This window comes from Zootoca vivipara, chromosome 7, assembly GCF_963506605.1.
Source record: "Zootoca vivipara chromosome 7, rZooViv1.1, whole genome shotgun sequence".
Lineage (NCBI taxonomy): Eukaryota > Metazoa > Chordata > Lepidosauria > Squamata > Lacertidae > Zootoca > Zootoca vivipara.
The window spans coordinates 46,545,842-46,573,264 of NC_083282.1; the positions used below are offsets into that span (position 1 = coordinate 46,545,842).

Sequence of the window (27,423 nt, forward strand, 5' to 3'; positions counted from 1 at the left end):
GGGCTTAAAACCAGATGAACGTCCAAATGTATATCCAAGTGTGCATAAGGCATACCCCTACTGCATTACATTTATTTTCAGAATATCTGGAATTACCCTTGGAGGCTGGGGTGGGGGAGGAGGAGAAAAACCAGATGATCCGGGGTTATTAAGAGTAAACAGTGATCAAACTACCATGTAACTTGAAAAGATACAAAAGGAAGAACTTGGGATAAGCAAAAGAGGTTCCATGGTGTAATTAAATACATGAGGCTTACAATGTTAAAGTGTTTCAGATTTAATCAGTTGAGTCTAGTCCAAAATTATATTACTAGATCAGGTTGAAAACAATACATAAAGCTGCCTATCTTGTATCCATCTCACATTGCCATTCCAAAGCCAGTAAAACTTCAAACAGGTCAGAAATTATTGGAGTCCAATTTAGAGAAGGGAAATAATGACATATCATGTCCGTAATACTCTGTTCAGCCTGTTCCTTGCAGTTCATGCATCTTAATCAGTTAATCTGTGTTTAAAGTAGGGGAGAAGCAAATAAAATGGAGTTTAACTCCTCAAAAGCCTATTAAAATATCAGTACAAATGAGTTCCCACAATTATTAATCAGATATAAAATTAACAATTGGCACTTTGGGGGACAGACACCTGCTTTGCTATTTCACTGATCTCCTATCCTGACTAAGATTAAATGCATTTAATTGATCTGAATGAAGCAAGACACACACCCATAATAGTAGTAGAGCAGAATGCTTATAGTAAGTTCTGGATAGAATCCTTGGAATTCTCATAAAGTGTGCTGGTTCAGCCACAATGTATTTTACATATTGTCTCCACACAATATAAATTTGTTTTACTTTAACCTGTTGCAATCAATCTTCAGGTTCACCCACACTCTAGAATAGGAATAGCCATTTCCAGAGACACACATATTCAACCCCAATATCGTTTTAAAAAATATTCAGAAAAGGCCCTGAGCCACAGTATAGCTACAGTTCAAGACTATTTTTACCGGGTGAATTTACATGTCTTCCAAACTAGTTTTTTCCAAAGACAATTTGAAAGAAAAGCATAAGGAAAAATCCCTTGTTTGTTGATAATATTTAAGGTAATGATTCAGTTTCAAAGCTGATACAGAAAAGCCCATTGTTTCAGTTGAAGCATAACAGTAAATAAGCCATATTTTAAAAAATAGGCCAACATCAGGATTTCCGTATACAAACACAATCCTTCCTGAATCAAGATGCAGAAAATGCCAGCTGGAACAGGAAGAGGCTCCTGGGAAAGAGAAAGATAGAAGACTCTGCTTTTCAATATCATACCTGGTGAACCAGAATACTGACCAAAGGGAATCTGTTACCCAAAGCACCAAAAGGTATGCCCACCCACCCAGATAGCAGAGGGAGTGAAAAGTATTCAAGAATATTTTGAAGTGTTTCTCCAAAGGCAGATTTATACATTTGGGGAGCTGCTACTCTTCAAAGGTCACAGAGATCAATGAGATGCAATGACTTTTCTAATCTTCCAGTCTGCTGTGTATATGTACATGTGTGTGCGTTCAGGGATCTCACATACACTGCTTCTGAAGTCACCCCACTCCTAGACTCTCTCAAATAATACACAGGGCAAGTTAATACTGGCTATCAAGATTTATATTCCCCCCTTCTGTTATGGGCTGCCTTAGGCCACACCAAAATTACAACCAATAAAGGGAGAGAAGAGCCAGAAAAACGCCTGAAGATTGTGTTTGCAAGCTGAAGGAGAATTTGGTCAAATTACATTATAAGAATTTGCAATATATACTGCAAGGCTGATACAGAAGCAGTGGCCTACCCCACAACATGTCTTGTCTGTTGTGTAAGAAGGCACTCCATCCCTAAAATTTCCTATACAGCACATCTTTATACAGCAAGAGAAATAGCTGAACAGAGCGTTGTGGCACCACATCCTTTGCCAGAGCAGCCAAATGAACAGGAGGGTACGTTTATCTTCCAAGGTCAGATAAGGGCATGTTCATGATGATATGGCCCTACATACACTACAATAACATACTGTATTTATAAAAGTAGCTTGTGCTCTCTCTGGAACGTACGTAAAGTTGTCCCCATGGCTGTAAAGCACAGAAGCAGCCCTTTCTCTCTCCCAAAATCATACTCCTTGAACTTCCACACCTTGGATAGGATCAAATACACATGAGTTCTGTTGCTACTTTTGCCAGCCATCTAAGTTTAGGGCAAAACCAGCATAAAGTTCCTAAACGGAAATACCAATAATGCTGACCTTTGCACTTATTTTATAAATACTCAACTTGTACTCAAGACACCCCACAAGCTGGAGCCAATGCCAGTGAGATACGCTTACAATTATTTTCCAAGGCATCCTTGCTGCACGCCTGTGCCTGGCTTCTTGTCTTCCCAGGAGAACCAGGGCCCTGGAATGCCTGCGGTCCTTATTGCCTTAATGACGGGTACTTTCTAGGATTCTCTTGCCCAAGAAATGCACGGTGCTAAATGGCTCCAAACAGTTTCCTATTACATAGGCACATACTATTACAATTAAACGCATGAGTAAATAAGTCTCTGAATATAAAATAGGACAAAAACTTAAATCAAAGGTTCAAGAAGTAGGGACTAAAAGGAGCTAATCAGTTTCACTCTCCCTTCTTCATCCCACTTGGCTCCGTCTGAGAGAGGTGATGCTGAAAAAACACGTGCTCATGACAAAAACAGGGTTATAAATATAAAAAGGAATTAATTGTCAAGCACCAGTGACATCGCCAGCTTTGTGCAGGCATGGTGAGCTGGGAAACACTCCCTGAACCAGACACTTAATCCAGGAAAAAGCTGGGGGTTCATCCATAGCACTACAGCTGTCTGTTGCTCCCTGGGGTTGTATTAAGAAGATTTTCCTTGGTAGAGATGAGTTTGTACTTCAAAAAGAAACTCACTGCCAAAAGGGAAACCATCAAGCTGGTGTGAGCCAAATGGTTCAGGAAGTCAGAAAATTTAGTGCTCCCAAATTCTAGACTTAGTCTGCCGGAAAAGCCGAATCCATCCTATTACTTGACAACCACCTTCAAGGTGCTGCAGAATCAGGTAAGTTTGTTTCATATTTTTTTTAAAAAAACCCTGGATGTAAAGACAGTCTGTTTGGCCTCTGCTGTGCTAGGATCCACCTGGAGGTGGTCACTGCAATTCTGTTGCCAGCTACTACTCCACTACTACTCCATAATGGCCCGGTACAGTGCAGGCTCAATGTAATCTTCACGGTAGCGTGAATTGATGACCCTCTGTCTTTTTCTCTCTTGTTTGACCTCCTTCTCTGTGAAGATCTCTGTGAAGCGCATGTCAGATGCAACAGACTGTGGGAGAGAAATCAACCAAAATAGTTACTATGAGAATGGCATCCATGTTCTGCATTAGAGGTGGCCCAGCTGATCCCCACAAACAGGTGATCAATTGGGCTTTCAGTTTCAGGACTTTTAAATAGCAGCTTCTGAAGCATCAGTTCAGTTTGCCAGTCATTAAAATAAAACTAGGGCTAGTTACAAAAGGGATTTTATAATGTTTTGAGAAGGTCCACAATCTCTGTTTAAAGTCAAGGATTGCACCTTGCAGGGATATAGTGCCCCTCATCTTAAATTAATAATTAAAACACGCCTATGCCCATAGCATCATGAAATGAACCATCTCAGGCACAGAAAGGTCTGTATTATAACTTTACTCCTCTGTGAAAAGAACTATATGGATCAGCCTCCCATGCTCCTTGACTCACCAGCCTTGACTTGACCCTCTTAGGAAGTTCTTCATTAAGAGTGTACACATCATCCCTCTTTGCCATCAGCTGGGAGCCATCCTCAAATTCCACCTACATCCAGAAAAATCAGGCAACTGTCAAGTGAGCACAATAACCCATGCCTTCCTGAGTTCAGGATAATGTCCATCTTACCACCTGTCCCCTCATGGCCCCTGCATCTATTGAGCTGACGCTGGGAAACAAACACTGAATCTGCATATATGCCCTTGAGAGACATCAGGGTGGGAATGGTGAAAGACAGGCTAACAGCAAGAGAGGGGTCTGGGAAGGGACGTGTACAGATGTTTAGAACCATAGCACGTGACCACAGTTATATAGCAAGTCAAATTTCAAATGCTCAGCTCAACTAGTGCTCCTTAACTATGGCTAAGCTACAGCCTAGATGCCATCTGCCAATTGTACAACTGACAAATAAGTTTGTGAATTGAACAGTAGTAGTAGACCTCCAAGTTAGTAAGCCATTAAAAACTCATACAAAAAGTCAAGGGAGACAGAAGATAAGAGGTATAATCCCTTCTCACTCAGTCCTTACCTGGTACATCTGAATAACATGCGAGGCCACGAACGTAGCTCCATAAACCTGGCCATCTGTCCATCTCACTTGAACAACTTCACCTCCAGCTGGAGGACCCAGTTGGAGACAATCTTGACTCTGTCATGTGGGATAATTTTTTGGAAAAGATAAACATTATCTTTACAAATGGGAAGAGTAAATATTGCCAACTATCCAACCCACTCTGGAGTGTGTTACCAGTTGAGTGGATGAATGGGGTTTGGGGAGGCATCAGACTGTTCATTAAGTGGAATTCCTGCTCTCCCCTAAGTTGCTGTTAGGCATGAAACTTGTGTTACACAGAGAGCATTGCTGCCTTAAATAGGCAGCTGTTTACACTTCCAAATCTGGTGCCACAACTACACAGCTGTTCTACAGCATGGAACCAGTTCTGGTTAATTCTTCACCGTAGATACCTATCTATGACCCTTTCTTCCTCAATAATACATGTAAAGGTTTAACAATATAAAAACAAACAACACTTTATCCTTGGTGTTTCAGGTATGTGCTCCTACCACAGCTGGTGTTATCTCACATACTTAAAAGAAAATGATGCTAAAGGTACAAAAATGCCAAGGATGGGGGAGTGAAAGAGATTTGTAATAAAGCAGTCAGGCATTTTAAGTGCTCCATTCAGAGTCTACATCCTACAGCCCAAAGTGATACGCTGAGCCCTGTTCAGGTGGTTTAGAGATTTGTACCACTTCAATGAACACTAATACTTCAGCAATTTGAACTGAGACGCAATATGAGCATCTAGGAAGGTATTTCCTTAAACTATACACCCTCTAGTGGAATGGATCTTTCATTACATAGCATACCACAATATCTTCTGGGTATAAGTTGTCACTGAAGGAGCCATCGTCAAAGTTGACCTCATAAAAGGTTTCCTTGGTCAGATTGACCACTTCACATTGATAGAAACGCCCGTTCTTGTGCTTGCTGATCACTGCTTGCCCCACGGTAAGATCCTGAAGAGCAGCCTTGGCTCGCTGAAGAGAAAAGAAGAGCCATAGTCAAGATACGTAAAACTTCCAAGCTTATGGACTACTGATCAGGGAGCAAAGCATTTCCAATGCATTTTATGTCCAGGAAGGGTAAGGTAACTTGCCCAAAGCTGTCAATTAACACAGAGCCCTAAAATGATATGCTCCTCCATTGAACAAAGGAGATAACTGTTTCCCCTCCCAAACACTATGTGTTTTGCTGGTGCTGCATATCTTTGGATTCCTAACTATTTTCATCCCTCTATGGATATGCAAACGATTTTAACAGTTTCTAAACCGAATCTAGCAGCCTCCATGATCTTACCTCTGCCTGGGATGGAATCTTGTGCCTGAAACAAGTAATGAAGACCACAAAAGGCCAATCATCCGGTTGCATCATGACTCCAGCTGCTTGAGCACAGCTGACATGGAAGGATGTAGGACAGCGACCATGAGAGCACTGCACGCAACAGCCAGCAGTTCTCTTCCGTCTCTTCTTGCAAAAAACACATTTCTGTGAACAAACCAGTTTAGCGCTCAATTCAAGGTGTTTAGGGTCAACAGATTCAAGGAACATGACAACCAGAAAGGACACTGAGCCATATCAGCTTCAAATCTGGAATGGATGCTACATTTTTGAAGTTGAGGTACTGAAATAAGCACACATTTATACAGGACTGATTTAGAAATCTTGAGACAGTTTTTCAAATGCCGTGGGTATCTCCAAATTCCAAATAAATGTTAACCATTTGCATCTTATGCTTACCTATGTATGCGAGCTTTGTGGTACATCAACTTTTGCTCAAGTGTTTGTCACAAAGATGGATGGACCATTAGACTCCTCATGAATCATTTTTATTGGCTTATCAATTAGCTATCCCTCCCTGGCTGTCTCCCCACAATTCTTATAGGGCTTTCCCCTCCTCAAATAATTTGCTGAGAAATTATCAAGAATGGTGCCTCCAACATCCCTGCTGCTCTCATGTTATATCTGATAAGCCCAAAAGTCTAATACCCAAATGAGAAAGAACAAGCGTCTCATTTAGAGGACAGGGCTTTGAACTAGAACATAAACAAGAGTGCAAACCTAGCTGTACAACATCAGCTGAAAAACATTAAATACCTGACAACAGAAGCAGGTTATTCACAATATAAGATAACTGGGCAACTGTTAATCGACTATGATAATGCCCCTTCTAACCATAAAGTAATATGAAAGACTGAGATGAAAGCATGGTGGGAACAAAATACGAAGGCTTTTCCGAAGCATAAATAAAAACAAATCATGAATCATGTTCATATCACCACACTACCCTGAAAACAGCAGACTAAATTTGAGACAAATTTTGATTGAGTGAAAGGCAGCTACTGTAATATCAACAGGATAGCAGGAAAATCTCTTAAGGAGAAGTGTGACTAAGTTATCAATGGTGTCCCCACCTTTGCCTCTGCTTACCCAGTCTCAAAAGTTGTGAAAGTGTAGGAGACCTGCAGCCCTAACCTGATAGTATGTCATTTATCTGACTCAAGTTTCCATGGGTTTTTATATTGTATTTTTATCTCGTGAACTGCCCGGAGATCATTTGATGAAGAGCAATATATATATCTTAATAACAATGATAATGACAGACTCTTGAGCTAGGCAGGGACACTTTTATTCCATAAAAAACTACAGCTGGATTTTACTTGCTGTGTTCTTAGCCAACTGCCAGGGAACAGCTTATTCATTCATCTTTACTATAAAAATGAGTAATGAATGCTTGTCCCTTGTCCTCTCCCTACTCAATTACTGGTCTCCTTTCACAGAAAGGAGGTATAACAATTACTATCTCAGTGGAAAAGAACATCTTTTCCCTTCACAATTTGTTCTCTGAATTTTCCTATGCTCTTAAAAAAAGAAGTCATCTGCATTCTTTCAAGTGAGAAGTAGATAAGAGGGTTTGGGTTCAATTCCTATTTTCAATACGTCTGTCAGTTCTGATTTGTGTTTTATTATAGGCTTTATGTTTCATTTTTAAAATGTCAATGGCACTTACTGATCTCCGTCAAGTAAATACAGTACTGCACTTTCCACAAATGAACACTGCTACTCTAGAACCCTGTGAAGAATAATAGAGAACTCATGCTGTTTAGTTAGCTGCAGGTAGTCTATGCCATATTGCTTTGAAAATTTCCCCTGCTATGCTCAAGGTAATTTACAACAAAATGCAATGCAACACTGCTTGCTGATGAAAAGGGCTGTTAACCACACATCATACATAGGATGCAGGAGAATAATGGCCCATTTCTTTGGGGTAGTTTACTTTCCCCATCTTTCCTTGCAGCATAAGCAGCCTGCTCTCTCATTATAATGCAACTGGTGTGTTCAACCTGACACTGGTCTGACTAATGCTGTTGGCATTTCAGTGCCCTCTAATCCAGGCATCCCCAAACTTCGGCCCTCCAGATGTTTTGGACTACAATTCCCATCATCCCTGACCACTGGTCCTGTTAGCTAGGGATCATGGGAGTTGTAGGCCAAAACACCTGGAGGGCCGCAGTTTGGGGATGCCTGCTCTAATCTCTTGAATCTAGTAGGCTTTTGGATCTCTCAACCCCACATAATTACACATCTAGGAAAGATGTGTCCATCTTGCAGGCAGGAGCAAGGTGAATACTATTGACTAAAAGCTGGTGGGAAGGGCTTTGGAATTAATAGTTTCATGGGAAAAGAGCAGGATGTAAATGCAGAAAACAAATAGTTATAGCTATTAGTTCACTTAGTGGCCTTTGGCAAGCTGTAATTTCAGCTTTAAGTTGCTATCTGCAACATAATACAACATAATTAACTTATAGGGCTGCTGTACAGATCACTGGAACAACATATATGAAGTGCTTAGAAGGTACAGTATACAGGTTATGTGTTCTACTTAACACCTGTACAATTGCTTCTGCCTCTAATCGCACTCCAGCTTCATTTATCTTACTGATTTGAACAACCTTATTTTACATCCTTTGTCAGAATGTTGCTGGAAGAATAATCAAAAAGCATATGCTGGGATCATTGATCACTTCAAAAGAACAAAACAATCTGCTTTCCTACCAGCCGGAAGCGCTGCAGTGGTATTTTACTGACATCCACTGGACTGCGTTCTGCGATGTTCACAAACCTAGCCTCCAGAACTGCCACAGCACACATAACATGAACCCACCTGAACAACATCAGAAGATGGAGTGTTAGCACATGCTTATAAAAGATGGGACTGCAGGAGATAATGCATCTGAAACCAACAAACCTACACCCACCCGCCTTGTACAAAGGTTAGGTAAGCAAATGCACTTCTTCTCAACCCATTTTGCACCAAACAGGAACTCGTAATTCCCAGATCTGTTGCTTCAGGTTAAGTGAATTATTGACACATTTTAGGAAAAAAGACCATCCATATTCAGTTACCCAAGTACTCACTTGTTATCATTGGCTTTTTGAAGTGCACCTCCCCGAAGTGAGCACAAACAACAATCCTGATAGATAAGGGAAAAAGCCACATTACCAAAACAGAAGAAATGAAGAAAATCTCACTTTCATCCTTGTGACAGAACCTTCCTATCCCTCTCAAACACACAAAATGCTCAGTCCTGCAGACTGTACAAGCTAATCATTCTTTTTATTGCATTAACCACTTTTGTCAAGCTAGCATACTAAAGTGGAAGAGAAGTCAAATCAATTCTACTAGAAACCTGCAGAAATGAAGGGTTTAACATATGCCTCATGCTGGGCAGAATGCACTCAATAAGGTTGAGTTCTAGAACAAATGAAGAGGAACTCCTCCTACACAAATGAAAATTGAAGGTGGAGGTGAAGCAGGAACTCTGCCTTGTTCAGATGGATGCCAAGCCTATATACAGCATCCTAACCAAATTTTTAGGTAGTGGCTCTTACAGACCAGTTCCATTATCAGCTCAAGTACCTATAAGATACATACTAAACAGGACACAATTCTCTAAACCAGCAGACCAGATAATGGTTCTCAATGAGCACCATAAATATTAATTTTAACATGGAATCTCAATGTGCAACCTGACGTATTGCTTTAAGGAAATTTCAAGAGAGCTACCTCAAAGAATTTTGCACTTTATAACAGTTCCAGTATGAGGCATTCACTGGATAGGCTACCATTAAACACAGACACAAATACAGGCACTGACTGCTTTGTGTGGGGGTTGCGTTCTTGACCGCTGTGGGCAGCAGCAGAGTGCATGTAAACGCAACCTGTTCCGTTCCACTCCCTTTTTCAGCCACTTTTTGGACAGCATGATACGTGCATGCATGGTCATGCATCAATTGCACACGCCTAAAACATTCATTGCTAATATATTTCAATAAGTCAACCTTCCATTTTCCTTTAAGACTATTCCATAAAGCATTTTCATAACAGAAACTAGCTCACAATATTATTTACATTTCAATAGGACATTTTCATGTATAGCATTCCAAAAGCTATCCCCAGTAGCATTGAGTCAAGGCCCACACATCTACACAATAGTTTTTTTAGCAAAAGGTATGACATTCAAGGTTTTCTTACCTCTTCTAAGGCATTAGCTTTGCATCTAGAGCACTTCCAGTCCTCAGTTGCTTTCGCAGGGGCTACTCCATAACAACCTAACACAAATGAACATAGTTACAGGTAGGTAGCCGTGTTGGTCTGATGTAGTCGAAACAAAATAAAAAAATTCCTTCCAGCAGCACCTTAGAGACCAACTAAGTTTGTCATAGGTACCGTGTTTCCCCTATTTTAAGACGTAGTCATTTTATAAGACGTAGCAGGATTTTTACACTTTTGCGGAATTAAGCCATACCCCGAAAATAAGCCATACCCCGAGCCAGCAGAACCCAGCATGCTGGCCGCGGCAGGAAAAGGAGGGCTGCTGGGTTGGTGCCCGGAACTGGCTACTGCTGCTGCTGCTGCAGCGCCGCTTAGAATGAGACCGCCGAGCGCCCCAGCAGCGGGACCGACAAAGTGCCCAGCAACACAGCACGGAGCGCCCCAAGCGCCCCAAGCCACAACAGCAGGAGGAGGAGGTTTCAAAGGGCTATAGAGCACCGCTGGGTCCCGGAGACTCAGGGCGTTCCGCGCGCCGCCTCCTCTTTCTGCCGCGGCTCGGCACCTGGAACTGGTTGCTGCTGTTGCTGCTGCTGAAGCGCCGTGCAGCTCTCTATCCGTCCTCGCCCTCAACTGCTAATTTCTCCCTCACACACGGGCGGGGGGGGGGGGGGGGAGAAACAGGAGGAGGCACAAGCACCGCGCGCTCGGCCCTCTTTCGGTGCTCGCGCTCGCCGAGCTGTTGACCTGAAGCACAGAGGAGGCATGCACACGCACGCAAGAAAGGATGGGTGGGGGGAGGAGGAGAGCGGTGTTTGTGACACGCTCGCGAAAGAATGGCTGAGCAGCCGTGCGCACGGAACGGTGTCTCTCCCTCTGTGTGTGTGTGAGAGAGAGAGAAAAGGCGGGGAGCGAGGAAAGGAGACAACTGGGGCGGGGAAGAGGAGGAGGAGGCTTTCCGCAAGGCGGAGGACTGAGAGACGCTACCAAACAGGAAGCGCTGCCACCAAGCCAGGAGCCGCTCCGCGCTTCCCTCGGCAAAAAAGGCGCGACCTGCAGCTGTCACAAAAGCCTCCCCGAGCCCAGCTGACTGGCGGCTGTCAGAGCGCAGACAAGGAAAAGCCTGGCGAACCGCTGACAAGCGGGTTCAAGCCGCTTGTCAATGGACTCAACAAAGGAGGGGGAGGGAGTGGAAGCCTCCGCACACAACAGCACCCCTCCAAAGGCGCCACAAGCCAGCCCTAAAACTGGACACGTGGCCTGAGGCGCGCGAAAATGGCACCCTGCCGCCCAAATACCGGTAGCTGGCGGCGGTTAGAGCGCTCCCGCTCAGAGCGCTAGCCTAGAGCACGGAAAACATGGCAAAAGCTTAAAATTAGCCTGGCCACTAAAGCGCTCTCGCTCCCAGCGCAAGCAAACGGAGCGTTCTGGACTGCTCCCCCTTCAAGCAGCTAAAAAGCCGCTCGACGAAGCCTATGCAACCGAAAAAATTACCCCCCCCAAGCCGCACCCCCCAGCAGGGAACACGCAGTGAAGGTATGGCTCTAGGAGGATGAGGGGGTGGGAGTGGGGGTGGGGAAGGGTTAGGGTGGGACAGGGCGGGGATAAGAAGGGATTAGGAAATCAAGGAAACACAAGGGAAACAACGATCCAGCAAGCCTCCTCCGGCTCCCAGAGGCTCGGGGCGCTCCGCGCGCGCTGCTGGGCGACAACCCGGCAAGCCGCCTCCTTGTGTTGTAAGAAGACTAGACTCAGCAGCAGAATAGAAATAAATGCAAAACTGCTTGCACACACCAAATATTTTCCTTATTTTGTGTATCACTTTGCATCTTACTTAAGACACCCACCGAAAATAAGCCACCCTGTGGTTTTTTTGAGGAAAAAAGTTATAAGACGGTGTCTTAAAAAAGGGGAAACACGGTATGAGCTTTCGTGTGCATGCACACTTCTTCAGATACAAATGAACATACAACTTCAACAGGATAAACATTTTTTCTCTAGTATGTGTGTGTGTGTGTGTGTGTGTGTGTGTGTGTTCCATTAATACATAAATATGGAGCAAAATTTAAGTTAAGTCTAGATTATTTATTTCTTCAATGTTTTCTGAATTATTGTTTTTATCCTATTTGGATTTATTGGTAAGTTTGTGAACTGATTTCTCCCCCTTCCTTTTTTGTATTTTGATAAATTGATTTATGTTGTAAATTGCTTTGGGCACAGCTCACTGCGAAGAAGCAGCATATAACTAAACTGGAAAGCTTTTTCAGATTCTACTCTTCATGCTTCAGTAACTTTATTTACTGATAGAATTAATCACTGCATAGCTGAATATGGCAGTTGTGTCCCTGAACACAACAATACGGCATTCAGACCAGAGGGAGAAGAAACAGAAAACACCAGAACATGAGCAGAGTGTTGACTAACCATTCCATCACCCATTCAAATCATAGTAATACATATCTAACAATAGCACTGAGCCTCTTACACTCTTCTCATACTTTATTTCAAAATGGGAATACCCACATTTCTTCATGATTTACTCAACACATAAGAACAGTCAAGGGGACAGGGGTAGGTGGGTTTCCAGATCCTGACTCTGGTCACTGTTAGGATTGAAGGGCTAAATTATTAAAACTGGGTAACTAACCAGATTTAGTTGTCTCACTATAAATCGCTAGAGACCAGAAGTGTTAAGAATACCCAAAACATTATGTGGACAATTAATTGTGGTGATCCTAATAGCAGCTGATATTCCTATTCATCATTTGCTGTCTTTTTAAAAATGAACTCTTATACAAGCTTTCAAGTGGAATAATTTCACAGTTCCGTTATGTTTGGTGTGTAAATGCTTTCTGTATACTTTTTTTAAATCTGCTGCATAATTTCTTTGGCATGCTCTAGTTCTACTATGTACACAGATTATATTTCCTGTTCATTTCTTAGCTAATTCACACTAATGCAAGGTATTCCATGCACTTGTTCATTTTGTTCTCTGTACAAATCAAGGTAGCTCCCAGAAGGCAGCTCCCTAATATTTTTCGGCATCCTTCCCTGCTTTTTTTTTTAAGTAGCAGTGAGCTACCACAGGACCATCTTTCCCTTTTTAAAACAGAGTAAAATGGAGGGACAGCATATAATATAATATCATAGCACAGGATGAGACCCAGGATATTTTGTACTCACTGGCATGTACTCGAACTTGACACTGTTTGCAAGTGACCAGAAGACTGGTGCCATCTTCCTCCAAGTAAGGAGTGGAGAGGCTGACATCTGTGCTGGAGCCAGTGGTAGTAAAGCACATCTCAGGAATCAGGGGCTTAGTTCTCATCTTTCCATCAGCATCTGGAGCTGCCTGCGAGCTCTGGCCTCCACAATCTGCCTGTCAGAGGAGGAAAGAGTCATTTAATAGGACACCAGTTTTGCAAGGCAGTTAAGAGTGTAGGTAATAACAAAGGCCACCTATCAGTTTCAGTCCTGTCCGAACACAAGAACTGCAATGCTCTAGTCTTAAACAGACAAGTAACACAAGGTTAGTGACAAATCAGATGCAGATTTAGAAGAATTCCCTAGTGAGAAAGAAACACTAAATATTACTGACAAAAACCCCACACACAACCCAGTAAGCCAACTTGCTGTCAAACCAAGGTACAAATGTGAGGGCATAATTTTAAATAATTTAAACAAGTAATCATGTGCCAAGATCAAGGACAGGCTAAATTAGACCTCAGTTATCTTGTAATCCCTTTATAATACCCATTCCGTTTTATTATCTTGCTCCATATTCAATGCTTCCTGGGTCACATCAAACTGCTAGAGGTTTCTAATAGATTTGGCGCAGAGAAGCTAAATGGAAGGTGTTGATAAGGGTGGGCTCTAGCAGCTGTTGGAAACAATCCAACATGATTTAAAGAGACCCATACCCTGCAGTGTTTTCACAAGTAACTCTCTATGGAAGCAAACTCTGCAAGGTAATATTGAAGGGAAGGCTTAATTAACTTTTCCTTGCTTAAGAAAAAAGACCGCCAAACAAACTGCACAACCTATAAAATGTTGCTGTACAACAGAACTAAGATCAAACAACAGATACAAAATGGTGGATGCCTCTTAAGATGCATGCAAATTATTCAGACACATTTCAAGCACTTTTTAAAGGGCATTCTTGAAAACTGTATACATTAAAACTGTGTTTTATATATACTTCACTAATCACATATGTGCTATTACAAAGATTCCTCCAAATACCATAAGATGTTAGCAAACCAAATAAAATCTGTCTTCTAGCCTAATTCAATAGATATTTGTTCTACATCTCTTATATAGACCAACTGTGGTCCACATCCCTTCCATGCAAGGGGAGTTAAAATCTCCCACTAAACTGCTCTATTTGCTGGGAGGCAGCAGAGACAGAGGTGTGAGGAAATGTGCATAAGAAACAGAACATGCAAATATCTGCTTGCAGGCACATTTGAACTTCAGAAAGTTGTGAATATGTGCACTTACCATTAAAAGATTTGGCCTGCTTACCTGGTAGGTTTGGAACAGCATGCAGACTGCACAATAGGGAGCTTGCTGAGCCATGGCTGAGTTGTACTCCTTTTCTGCCTCAAAGTTTGGAGGGCGATTCTGCCATAGCTGGCTGAGTGGCTTTGCCCATGTTTCTATCTCCTCAGTTTCTTCGTCTGGTCCCAGCTGCTCTGACATCTCTGCAATAAGATACACAAGGGTCTTTCAAAGCTTACAAACCTTAGCTGCAAAACAGCCAAGTCAAGGGACTTATAGATTGTTGGAAAATTCCTTAACCGTTTGACCCACTTCACAAGTATTACCAAACGACACTGTTCTCACTGTCCCCAAAAGTGTACAACTGCCCAGTACTGCTGAAAGTTTGCTTTACCAGCAGCAATTACAAGCATGGTTCTCACACACGTGGTGCAATAGTGGAAGCTCTAGCATGATGATTCTCAAGCCTATTTAATTTATGGGATCAATAACTTGGAAGCAACACAGTACGCACTAAACGTAAATAGATACAAAAAGTGTGTTGAATTTTTGGAACCAAAACAGATCAAAGCTCTGTACCAGCCCCTAACCTACTGGCTGAAAATTCAATGCCAGAGTAATTCTAGTTCAGTTAGCCATGCACTGCATCTTCTCAGGAACTATTCATCAAAATATTCCAGAAATGAGTAAGAGGACATATTTCAAGGAATAACGTTGGGGGGGGGGATCTCGTTTGGAATCCACATTTTTTCTGTTCAAATTTTTACCTCATTAGTCCATATATATACACATTTGCAGTTGGGAGACCAAATCAGCTTGCTTCCATCCATGCCAGTAGGCATCCCCCTTTGTCTTTGTCCCTGCCTTCCAATTCATTAATTCAAATGTGTTCATTTTGCACAAATGTGGCATGCATGTAGGAAACAACTGAGCAGTACGCACACCTTTAAAAAATCTGTGTCTGCCCAGGAATTGCACAAGGGCACAGATCTGGGAATCCCCAATCCTCACTAGCATCCACAACAGACCTCTACTGCGGTAAGGAAACAACACTGAACTTACCATCATCACTGAGGCCATCTTTAACCAGAAGTGGGTGATGACGTGGGAGTTTGCTCAGGGGCTGGCGACGGCCTTTTGATTTTTTGCGGTCTTTTACTGATCTGATATACTCCTTTGCCATCTGGATAAGAGACAGAGGTAGGTCAGTGGACATCTCTTCAGACACCAGATGCAACACAACATAAACAGATTGGGGTGGGATTTTCAGAACTGAAGTCAGGAAGAAGGGAGAAAAGCTGAAATCTGCAAAATGCTTTTGCTGTACCAAGCTACAGGACAGAGTCTGAAAGTGAGAACAGCTTGTTTGTTTTGTGGCTTACGCTTCATGACATACAAGACTTTCACTCGGAGAAAGTACTCATGTCTTAAAAACCAGAGGTGCAAATATATAGCTTTTGGACATCTAGAGTTACTTGGTGCCCAAAGCGGAAAACACAGTCCTAGCACAAATGCACACCTATTTAACATCTAGCTTATGCTTGTACTAGCAAAACACTACAAGGATCAAGCTGACAGCACATTACATAAAAGAAGACCAGTCTTATGGTCAAGCCTGATCTATTACGCAATTCATACAATTTGGATATCACTGATCATTAGTCCACTTGCAGCATATGCTACAGCAAGACCGCTCTTGTAAAACAATCCCAATACTAATCTTCCAATTACTTTTGCAAGTTCCTGTTCATTCACACGGGTAGTAGCACTGGCTTTTTTCCCAGACGGCTGCTCACTGTCCATGCCACCGACTTCTTCTTTAGCATAACTGTGCACTGTGAGAACTTCAGCTTGCTCAAGAGCCTGCCTGGGGAAGTCAGGAGATTCAGAATCTGAAGAACTTGAACACATTGAAGAGCCAGACTGAGAGCTGGAGGCTGAACTCTGCTTCATGGCAGACTGGGTCAAGGCTGAAGTCACAGAATGAGAGATGGAAAGATCCAAAACAGCTGCGTCTGGCTCTTCCTCTTCTAGTTTGACATTTTTCAGTTCTTCGAATTTTACTTCCGAGGAATCTGCATATTCTGGACCAAAACAATGTTTAAGGCACTCATTAGTAACTGGCAAATTAGACAAATTCCAAGTGGTGATCCATCAGGTAACTAAGTCTGGCTATGTCAGCAGTGCCCCAGCAACCTTTTTATTCCATGACTTCAAGCACCAAGAAAACATTCTAGCTCAGTGTCATCACCACCCTGCCATTTCTCAGCATGCATGCTTGCACATTTCATAAGCATTTTTTCAAAAATGTTATTGTCCATTTTGAATTCTCTACCTGTACAACATTAAGGGAAGAGGGAGGGGGCACCTATTATCCCTACTTGCATGTCCTAGCGCACATTCCCAATCTATTTCAAATCTTTTAAAACACAACATATTAGTTACCTTCTAAGGATTTTAACGATACGCAATTTACTGTCACCACATTGAACCCTTTGGCAATTCTGTATCAGTTCCTTTACAACTTTCAGATGAACACCTCTTGATATGGGGGCTAACCGCTATTCACTTTATTAATTTGTTCTAAAAGCTTTTAATGGCACGGTAGTAGTGGACTTCTTTTGTCAAATGACTCTGAATAACTTAAGGTTAACATTACTACATAGAACCCATCTACTTTCTCTGTGATTGCTGTCTTTGAGCATGTACTTTGTAGTTAGATTTAAAGGTCGTGCTAATTTACTGCCTAGATTTCTGCATGTAATACAGAAACAGTATCCCTTTTCAATCTAATGTGTGTTGCACCTGGTACATGACACTTGAGTGACAGTATGAATAAAACTGCAGCAACATGGTGCATGCTGAAGGAGCAGTGCAATGGAGCAAGACCTTGAAGCAGTTACCTGGGGGTGCAAGCCCTTGGTCCCCTTGTTGCACAGGCTCTCTAGCAGGTCCAACAAGTGGTTCTGCCACTTCCATGTCAAACTGCACTGAACCCAGGTCTTCTTTGGGAAAGGCCTCACTTTGGCTCACCTCATGAGGAACCTCTAAGCAGACCCGGTGCCGTTTGGTTCCAATGCGATGCTTGGGCATGCTGCAAAAACAAGTCTTACAAGTTAAGCACAACTGAAGCCAGCACAGCAAGTTGCCATCTCTCGGGACTAGTTGACTAATGGACTTTCTGCAAAAAAAAGATGCATGTATCACAATGAAGACAACGATGGAGAAAGGTGATAGAAACCATACCACACTCTGCCACAGAGTAAATGGACATTCATTGACATCTATGCTTGGAATAAATTTTACAGCATTTCCTCCTCAGCTTTAAAAAGATCCCTGTTTTACATAAAAGTCCTGAGTTAGAGACTTGACTATTATGTAGCAATGGAGTAGCCATGTTCAATGTAATGTATCCATCACGGATACAGACTTAAGGTGAAAAGGCTGTGGTTGACAGGGTAATCTAGTAGGATGTTTGCAATATATTAAATCAACTCAGCTTTTTCTGTAAAATGCTGCCTCACAAGCCTACAGTGAAAATATATTTAAAGAAAATGCTGATCAAATAGCACTAAGTAGCCTTCTCAGCTAAATGCTTTTTATTTCCTGTGGTCATCTAAATATTCATGACCCCACTGTGAGCCAAAAAAACATAAAAACAAGAATTTGCTGATGGCCATGTCCTAAGCAGGTTGATAATCACTTTTGATCAAATTTGTTCATAGGAAAGGAAGGTAATATCCACCTCCTGAATTTGCCACTTCACAATTTCTGTGTATAAAAAACAAACATACCTCTTCTTCTCCGTATCTCCCTCTGCTTTGCATCCTTCCTCAGGTTCACTTTCCTCAGGACACTGCTTCTGCTTCTTAACTTTCTGGAGGAGCTCTCCTTTAAGGAACTCAGCTGCCTCTGGAGTTGGAAGTGTGTGGTCAATGACTGTTGCATCTTTCCCTGCTTTCCAAAGCTTGTAACGTTCTGGCTGGTATTTTCTCACGAAGACATCCATGGAGATTTTGACCATGTCCTTTCGGCATGAACACTGCGTGGAATAACAAACCAAGTGAGGCCACTTCTATTTCTATTTCGGTCCAATGTTACTTTACTCTGCTACCATGTCTTCCCTCCAGTGATTTCACATGCCATTCCCAGGCAGAACTAATAAGCAGGTACTAGACTTGAGATTGAAAATAATCATGTGCAAAAAGGGAGAGGATAACAGAGGTAGGGGGCTCTACTGAGTAAATGGAAATGTATTTGGGGAGTGCTGGGTAATAAGTGTGTACATCCAATTCCTGTCTAATATTCTTAATATCAAAAGTTCAAGACCTGTTGTAAGCTGTATTCTGACATCAACATATTTGTTAGCTGGTGCAACAAATGATTAATCTGTATACAGTGGTGCTTCGACATACGAATTTAATCCGTTCCGAAGGCACCTTCGTAGGTTGAAAAATTCCTAAGTCGAAAAACGCCATTGGAAACGCGATTTCCCATAGGAATGCATTGGAAATGGAAAAATTCGTAAGTTGAAGCAACCCTATCTAAAAATTCGTAAGTCGAAAAATCCCTATCTAAAACCGCCGCGATTTTCCCCCTGGATGTCGAGACATTCGTAAGCGCGCGGCCATTACCCCCATTCGTAAGTTGAAAAATCTGGTTGTCAAGTTGTTCGTAAGTCGAGGTACCACTGTACAGTATATAAAAAATGTAAACTGGGTATGTTCCTTCATCTCCAATGTTCAACAAAACCGCTTGACCGATTGAGGTGAAATTTTGACACAACATCACATGCGAATGTCCGAAGGCTATAGGAAAGTTTGCTAAGACAGATGGCATACCTGTGCCAGGTAAAACCCCCAAAAACCTGTGTTTCAAAACACACCACTCAGATGAGAATGCATGCTGGGAAAAGAACCAGGTTGCAAATCAGCGCCCTGTCTAGCGGCAGCTACACTGGTACTGGTACTGCACCTATAAAACCTTCCCTCTCAACAGCACCTCGGCTCCCGTTTACATACCGGTACTAGGCTGAAGCCTTTATAGACTATCCCGAATGGAGGTACTGACTCGCCTGGGTGGGGGTTGGGGGGAGGAGGGGACGGGATAAGTCAGGACACGGTGGGGCCAGTCACAGGGATAAGCAGGGGGTGGGGGGAGAAGGGGGCGAGATACACCATGGATCGGCACAGGGTGGGGGGAATTACACGGATGAGCCACAGCAACGTGTGGCAGGGCCAGCTAGTGATGAAATAAAAAAGGACCCAGTGAATGGCCTAAAACCATCTGTAGCTGCCACACTGCTAAGAAAGTGCGGCTCTGATCAGACCCTTGGATGGGAGAGCACTGGGAGGTTCAATAAAATCTCTCTCTCTCAAAAGAAAACATATATAAAGAGTACTGGGAAACTCAACAAGTCTCATTATCACATTGTTATTTCTTAAGCCTTGTGCTTTATACAGTAGATGAAGCAAGATTTGCCTCTATTTGGGGGACTCTGTGCAGGAACAGTCAGAGCAGTGGTGCCATACAGCTGCCCTGACACTACTAGTGGCTACTTACTTGGCCATTGTGAAGAAAGGTGGAAGCAAGATCAGAGCTGTCCCTACACCAACAATCACTGTTGCTTACCAGAATGGGGTAGAGGTAAAGGATTCCAAAGTTCTCTAATCAAGTCCTCCCACTGCACATTTTTAAACACAATCAATCTTAGAAAGACTAAAGTGGCTGATTCAACTTTGCAGCCCAGAATCATCAACAAAAACATTTGTTATAAAAATACAGTAGTTCCAAGATCCCCATTCAAAAAATCAAGCTGTTAAGTAGGTTTTTTCCCCTAAAGCAGCAAGCAAATTGACACCTACTAGTACAGACTGCTTTCCATACTCAATCCACCGGAGTGTAGCAAAATTAGTAGATTCAGCACAGTTGAAGCCATGATTAAAGCCAGCATGGTATCCATAAGGAAAGGTTATCATGAATTCACCTGCTTCTTGGGTCACCTGAAAGACAGAAAGGCCACTTAAGATTATCTGCATTTCACATTATCTCTTACTTGTAAGTTCCAATACTATGAATCCAAAAATCATAGGGCTTAATTACCCATTTTCTCAAATAATTAAATTGTCAAAGGCTGGTTTACTTGCACTATTCACAAATTTCTAGGAGACCGGGAACTTCTGCAAATTGAACTATTTATGGCATGTTTCAATCTGGACAGAAAAAGAAATGAGGTGCAACGTACATTTTAGTAAAATTTTATTTGGCCACATGTACATTTGTAAACAAATATTTAGACAAATTATGTATCAGCTGAGACTGAGTGACTAAAATTATCTTTCAATGCTATAGTAGTGGCTTTTCAATTTCAATTAGAACTGTGTAACTGGCATTAGAAAAGAGACATGTGGCCAACCCCTATGTTAAGGCATGTTATGCTAAGTAGGCACAAATCAAACAAATAATAATTTGCTTCATCCCTCTGCACGGCACCAAACCCTGCAGCTTATAATTTACTTGCAGAAGAAAACTATCTTGCCCAGTACGTTTAAGACCAGACCTTTCTAGAAATAGGAAGGCCAAAGTTTAAGGTATCTCATAAGAAATTTTGTATTTTCTGGTGTTTTCATCAACTTCTCAGAAATCCAATTCCTGCCATCTTACAAGGATCCCTGATGCTTTCTTAGATGTACTCTAAAACTGCAGTGATGCCAATGCTCCTTTCTCACCTTGTCAAATGGAATGCCATATTTCTTCAATATTGATGGAGATATTAGGGTCATCTTGTGACGCAGGAAAGCTTCACAGCTCTGGGCACTTCCAGGAAAGAACCCTGTTTAAGTAAAGATGTTATATGTGTTCCTGCTCCTGTACAGCTATACTATACAGCTGGATGAAAAGGGTTGCTCACATAAATACTCTTTGGCTACATTATTTAATACTTTATTCTCGACTCTTGCTACTCAAGCAGGAGATAAGACTGCAAAAAGAAGAAGAAGACCATCATGCTCTCTCAAAGGTGACTATACCCACTTGTTTCCAGTGGAAAGGTGGACAGTCTTTCCTTATCTCATGTCATAGCACAATAAAAATTATGTCACAGACTCAGAATAAGGACCGAAATAATGAAAATGAGGGAGGGGGACACCTCACAATACAAATACCAAGAACTAAGGTGGAGATTAATATCAGTTTTTTAGACTCTTAATAGAAGTTGCATCTTGTTTGTGGGTTCCAAAGAAAGTGAAGCTAACTAGTGGATTTTCTTTAATCAAGCTGAGTAAAAAACATTTTGAAAGCCTAAATGGAATACAATTAAGACAATCAGCCTTAACTTCAAATCCCTCGCCCAAGTAGGAGTGCAGGAATAAAATCAAACACTTCATTCCCAGATTCTAAGAATGGTTACCACCACAAAGAAATTTCCCTTCCCACACACTCATTCGGAGACCTAGTGTCTCAGCAGAGATATTTCCCAGCCTTGCTCAGTCTTTAACTGGAGATGCAGAGAACTGAACCTGGAGCTCCATTATGAAGGATACGTGCACTACGCGGTGGGCTACTGTCCTTCCCCACACCCAAGGTCTCTTCTCAAAATGGTTTTCCAATTTCTCCAATGTCAGGCATTGCCCAAGGAAGCCAAAACTAGCTCCCAGCAGTACAACCATCACTGTTGTATTATATACTGTACATTTATACATTTTGGCATGATTATTACAGTGATCTACTTGGATTCTGCTGATGTAATGCTTCCTCTTTCAACTGCAAGGACAGCTATGAGGAACTAACTTTTCTTGAGGAACTAACTTTTCTTTGAAGATACAAAAAAGATGAATGTTTGTCCATATGTAGTCCTTAAAAAAGAAAAGGGGGCTGTGCAAGGGTAATAGTCTTCCAACATTGCTCATTTCAACATTCAGAAACTGACTGTGATTTAATAAATTTCATCACTCCACTAACCTGTCAGTTGAACTGTATGGGAACTAGGGTAAGTTGCTGCACTAGAAAAGATTTTTCCCTCACGTGCAAAAAGTTCTTCCTCCCTGCTGTTAGGTTTATAATGCTGGATTAGGGTTATTGCCATGGTAGCATTAAAGCGAAAGTAGATCCTATGGCTCTTCAGAAACAATCAACTGCATACATCCACTGAGACAGAAATAGATGGTTACCTTTAGCAAGGCGTTCCAGCCGCTTCCCATGCTCTGGAGGAATGGAGTACCTGCAGTCACAAACACGTTAAATAAACACATAGGGGAGCTTGGGGCTTAAGAGCTTTAGATATCGTAGTAGTAATAGGAAATAATGGGGAAATAATTTCAATTGCTAAGGAACCAACATTTATAGGCCAAATTTTGTTCTTTTCCAAACTAAGGAAGTCAGAAAGTTTGCTTGCCCATGAGACTCTTACTAAAAATACAGAATAATAATAATTTATTATTTATATCCCGCCCATCTGGCTGAGTCTCCCCAGCCACTCTGGGCGGCTCCCAATCAAATATTAAAACAATACAGCATTAAATATTAAAAGCTACCCTAAACAGGGCTGCCTTCAGATGCCTTAAAATTAGGATAGCTGCTTATTTCCTTGACATCTGATGGAAGGGCGTTTCACAGGGCGGGTGCTGCTACCGAGAAGGCCCTCTGTCTGGTTCCCTGTAACCTCACTTCTCACAATGAGGGAACCTCCAGAAGGCCCTTGGCCATGGTAAATGTAAGTAAAGGTTAGATACAAAATGCTTTTCCATAATAGGTTCTCTCACCATGACTTAGGCTCCCCAAAATGCAAGTAGTTGATGCTGTAGAGGTCCATGTCCTCTGTGTGCCAGGCAAATGATGTTTTCCACATTCCAAAGTAGAGATATGGTGTATTCACCCCCTCAATAGTAATGCCACTTTCATTCTCTACTACATCAAGAATTGTATTCAGATGGCCAATATTCCAGTCATCAACATGCTAAAGAAATTAAATGAAGCCAAACAGAAACAAGCAATTAACATCTTATCAGCTGTAATAACTAATATTATTTGTCCTATATTACTGCTAACCTCTACTCCTTGCCCTATTGGTAATTTAAGCAACCGGGACAGGTAAATCTGCACTTGCTTCAGTGACAACCTACAATGGTTAAGAGTTTGTAATCACTACTGAAAGCAAGGTAAACCATACATAAGTTAGAGACACTTCTATTCATAAAGTTTGCTTCTTACCTTGTCATAGAGTGTGCCATTAACATCTGCACCATATATTGGAGCATTGAATGTGAGGTTCTTCCAATATTTGCGTTCAAGGTCTTCAAAATCAGTATATCGAGGGGTGCAGTATCTAAAATAGAAGGCAGTTGCTTTTCACTTTCTTTTTCATAGACATATCTCATAGAATTGTCAGAAAAAGTAGCATCAATTTTTTTAAAAAAATACACAGATTAGTCTTAATAAAAATGTATTATAAAAACAGATTAGATAAGCACCATGGATAGAGAGGATATGTATAAGTATAAACACGCAGAACTAAGAAGCCAAATGTTCCATTCTTGTTCCTTTTCTACTTTTAGTAATAATGTTTGTATGCTATGCAATCAGGCTCAAGTTCTTTGCCAAAAAACTGATTTGCATAATTTGAGAAGGAAAAGACCATTAAGAAATACAGTACATGACTGGATAATTTTATCTCAATTATTCTGGTGATAATCTTTGACAAAGAACACCAGTGTTCCTGGGTGGTCAGCAGGGATAAAAACAATTCCTATGAGTCACAGAACAGGACCAAACATCAGTTTCTTATGCAAGAATTGCAATGAGCAGCAGGGGCTCCTTGGGGCTGATTCATGCCTTTGTGTATAAAGATCTGTTCTTTCTGTTAAAACTAAAGAACAGGTCATACATAGGCATTGCTTGGCAGTCATTTTAAAAAAAGAAACTAGAGCAGGTAGTTGATGTAGTGCCCTCCATGTGTTTTGGACTATAACTCCCATTACCCCAGCCAGCATGATTAATGGCCAGGAATTGCAGGTTCATCTGGAAGGTTCCACATTGGCTATCACTGTGCTAGACAAAATTACAGAATAGAAATGTATTTAAACTTTCATACTTATCACTATTTGCTATCCTCCTGAACTCTCGAACGGTCATAGCTTTCTTTTGGATGTTATATTGCGTGAAGAGGCCTGACTGGCCTGTGACCACTTGCTGAATAGGAGCTGGGATGTTCACATCATCAATATCATCATACCATTTGCGAGGTTTCCATTCCTTTGGAGGAACAACCTAGAAAGTTCAAAAGACAAATGGCACAATGGTTCAAAATAGCAAGTACTGTAAATAAAACCTGTAGAAGTAACCCAGTAAGGCATATGATTTCATAATATATTATTCCAAGTGTACAGCTGCATATTCCTGCACTGCAGTGGGTTGGAGTAGATAATCCTCAGGATTCCTTCGAACTCTACAATTCTATAATATAGTTTTCATTAGCATAATGCTTTGATATAATTAGTTGGGACTAAGCCTCATTGAATTAAATAGCTTATACTTCTGAGTAGACATGGTTAAAATTATACAGTCATTCAACTGTCTCAACTTTTAATATGGGGGGGAGTCACCCTTAATCTCAAATATTGTCAAGCAAATAATATTAGAAAACGTACAACATTTCTATTTCTGACCATGAAAATCTAGACAACTCAATTTTTATCAGTGAGGAATATTAAGACCTATTTGTAATGAAAATAAGCACTATTTCCTTAGCATCAATGGCATGCAGCTGTGTATCAAAACTTTCCAAAGAAAGACAGTCTTCACTGCAAAATACATTTCTCATTAGCACTATGCTGTGCTTCTCAACAGAATACAGTAAGCCTGCAACTCAGGCACATTTGCTCATTCAGCTTTATGTAAAAAAAATAAAATAAAGCAGGCAGAAAGGGAGTGGCATTCCAGGAAAATAGACTTTGGCAATCCTACCCGTCACTGAACATAATGGGTTTGGACTAAACATGATTTTGCTTTAGGTGTGATCTCTGGAATGTAAACCCCATGTAAGTAAGTTAACTATATGCTATAATTTTCTGAATCATGCTATAGAACATTTTGAACACTTTTGTGGTCTGTTTTACCTTTGCCAGTCCAGCTCTATGAGCTCCTTGCGACTCTATATACGCAATATAACGGCTGAAGTTTTTGAACTCTTCCACAGTTGGGTGGAATGTCATTATTCTCGCACTTGGATTCGGGTTCTCAAATTCAGATGCCATGGTTCTTGTTCACAATTGTCCTTGTCACATGTGAACCAGGAAAAAAGTGCACTAATACAAACAACCATTCAAATAACAAAAATAAATAATCAATATCAGGCCTATCCAGGATAGTTTAAGCATAATATATAAAGAATTCTAAACAGTGAAGGCATTTCCCCTCCCATTTCCTAAAGATCAATAACTTAAACCCAACTATCTTGGGAGTGGAATGACAAAAACAAAAAATCCTCCTAATCTCACCATGTTTTACTCAACAGCTTGTGCCTCCTAAACATCCGTCACATTGTAAAAATCCCCTGTCAAAGAACAAGTACCAGGGTATACTGCCAACACTGCTGTTTGTGAAAGACCCCACCATTCTCGCTCTTGGGATACTGGAAGGTGTTCTGATGGCTGGCTACAGAGGATACGGGATGATGCTTTTGCTTTTGTTTTATTGAGGGTATTTCCTGACACGGGAGCTTGAGTTACATTTCTCACCAAAGAGTTACTTTCTCCTCCAACAAAGACATTTCTCAATCCTGAAAGGCCATGAAGCCTAGAGGAAGAGGCAGCAATAAGGCTATGAATATCATCGTTGATGGGGCTCACAAGCAGGAAAGGGTTACTGCGCTCACGTTGTTCTTCTTGGGGGTACCTGGTTCTCGGTGGGAAATAAGATGCTGGACTAGACAGGCCTTTGGTCTGACCCAGCAAGGCTCTTCTTAGGAGAAGGATGTCTCCTTGACAGGGGCACGTGCGGCACTGTTTGATGGGCCGGGCCTGTTTTGTACACACGGGAGGGAGGCCTGCCTCACCAGAAGAAAGGAAGCTGCGCCCATCGCTGCGAGACGTGAAGGGCTTAATAGCACCCCACCCACCCCATCTTTGTAGGGGCGCCCATGGCTGCCTCGGGCTGCGTCTGTGGTTACAAACCCGGCCTAGGGGAGCAGAGGAAAATCGGGTCGCTCGCTTGTACGCGGAGGCGGCGAGACGGGCCATCCCTTACCCCTTCCGCTGATGAAGCCAGGGTCTGGCACCACACGGCGCGGCTCTGAGCCCCGGGAGAGATCAATCCAGCGGAGAGGGGAGCCCACCCTCCATCCACTCCCACCCGAAAGGATGGTCTTCCGCTGCTCTCGGCGGTTCCCGTTCCTCAAACGCTACTTCAGACCAACAGAGAGAGGCCCCACCCGGACCAGCCCCGCTTCCCACTCCTCCGTTCTCGCTACCGTCGCGGCTCAGTCAGTCCGCCGCCCGCCCGCCCCCGGCCCTGCCACGGCACTCCCAAGAAAGCCCCCTTAATTCGTACTCACCTACGTGCTTACAAGCACCACCTCCGCCTTTCCCAAGGCCCAAGGCTCGAGTACTAGCCTGGGGCCGAAACCGTCCTATGTTCCGCCCCCTTCCAGTTGCGTCGGGGGCGTCTCCCAGTCACGGTCCAATCCCCGCGACCGCCTGGATCGGCGTTACCGTCTCATAGGCTATCTGCAATGCCAATCACAAAAGTCTCGTCCGCCGTCAGCCCCCTCCTTCGCCGCCGCGACGACTGGTCGGATTAGTGCCCCCTGCCGTGAAAGTAGTTCCGACGCTCTTTTACGGCTGCGCGAGACGATATTGCGACTTTGTTTGTTCGAACGACCATAGGCCACCCCCTCCGCTCAAGTCGGTAAAGAAACCGCCGCGTCCGCCTCGTCTCTCTCTCTCTCTTTCTTTCTCTCTCCCTTTTTCCGCCCCTTACTCCATATTCCCAAACGGTCTCC

The 27,423-nt window shown here is 42.3% G+C and overlaps 1 protein-coding gene across 2 annotated transcripts; it reads right to left on the reverse strand.

The window, feature by feature from the left end:
- Positions 1–261: 261 nt before the first annotated feature.
- Positions 262–27,299, reverse strand: KDM4A (lysine demethylase 4A). 2 transcript variants are annotated; one of them, XM_035122242.2, is made up of 22 exons: positions 26,977–27,299; positions 25,541–25,729; positions 24,517–24,692; positions 23,637–23,751; positions 23,189–23,382; positions 22,598–22,647; positions 21,158–21,261; positions 20,294–20,431; positions 18,224–18,471; positions 17,333–17,523; positions 16,161–16,513; positions 15,492–15,612; positions 14,454–14,632; positions 13,113–13,308; positions 9,912–9,988; positions 8,795–8,850; positions 8,432–8,540; positions 5,675–5,863; positions 5,185–5,355; positions 4,343–4,462; positions 3,769–3,861; positions 262–3,355 (listed from the first exon to the last, which is right to left on the reverse strand). In XM_035122242.2, exons 2-22 carry the CDS (start codon positions 25,676–25,678, stop codon positions 3,215–3,217), a joined length of 3,159 nt encoding a protein of 1,052 aa, XP_034978133.2. In that variant the 5' UTR covers positions 25,679–25,729; positions 26,977–27,299; the 3' UTR covers positions 262–3,214. The 2 variants fall into 2 exon arrangements, with proteins under 2 accessions (XP_034978133.2, XP_060132953.1); XM_060276970.1 differs by lacking the exons at positions 262–3,355; positions 3,769–3,861; positions 4,343–4,462; ... (1 more) ...; positions 5,675–5,863; positions 8,432–8,540 and adding an exon at positions 8,548–8,716 and having other exon boundaries at positions 8,747–8,850; positions 26,977–27,298.
- Between the last annotated feature and the right edge of the window lie 124 nt (positions 27,300–27,423).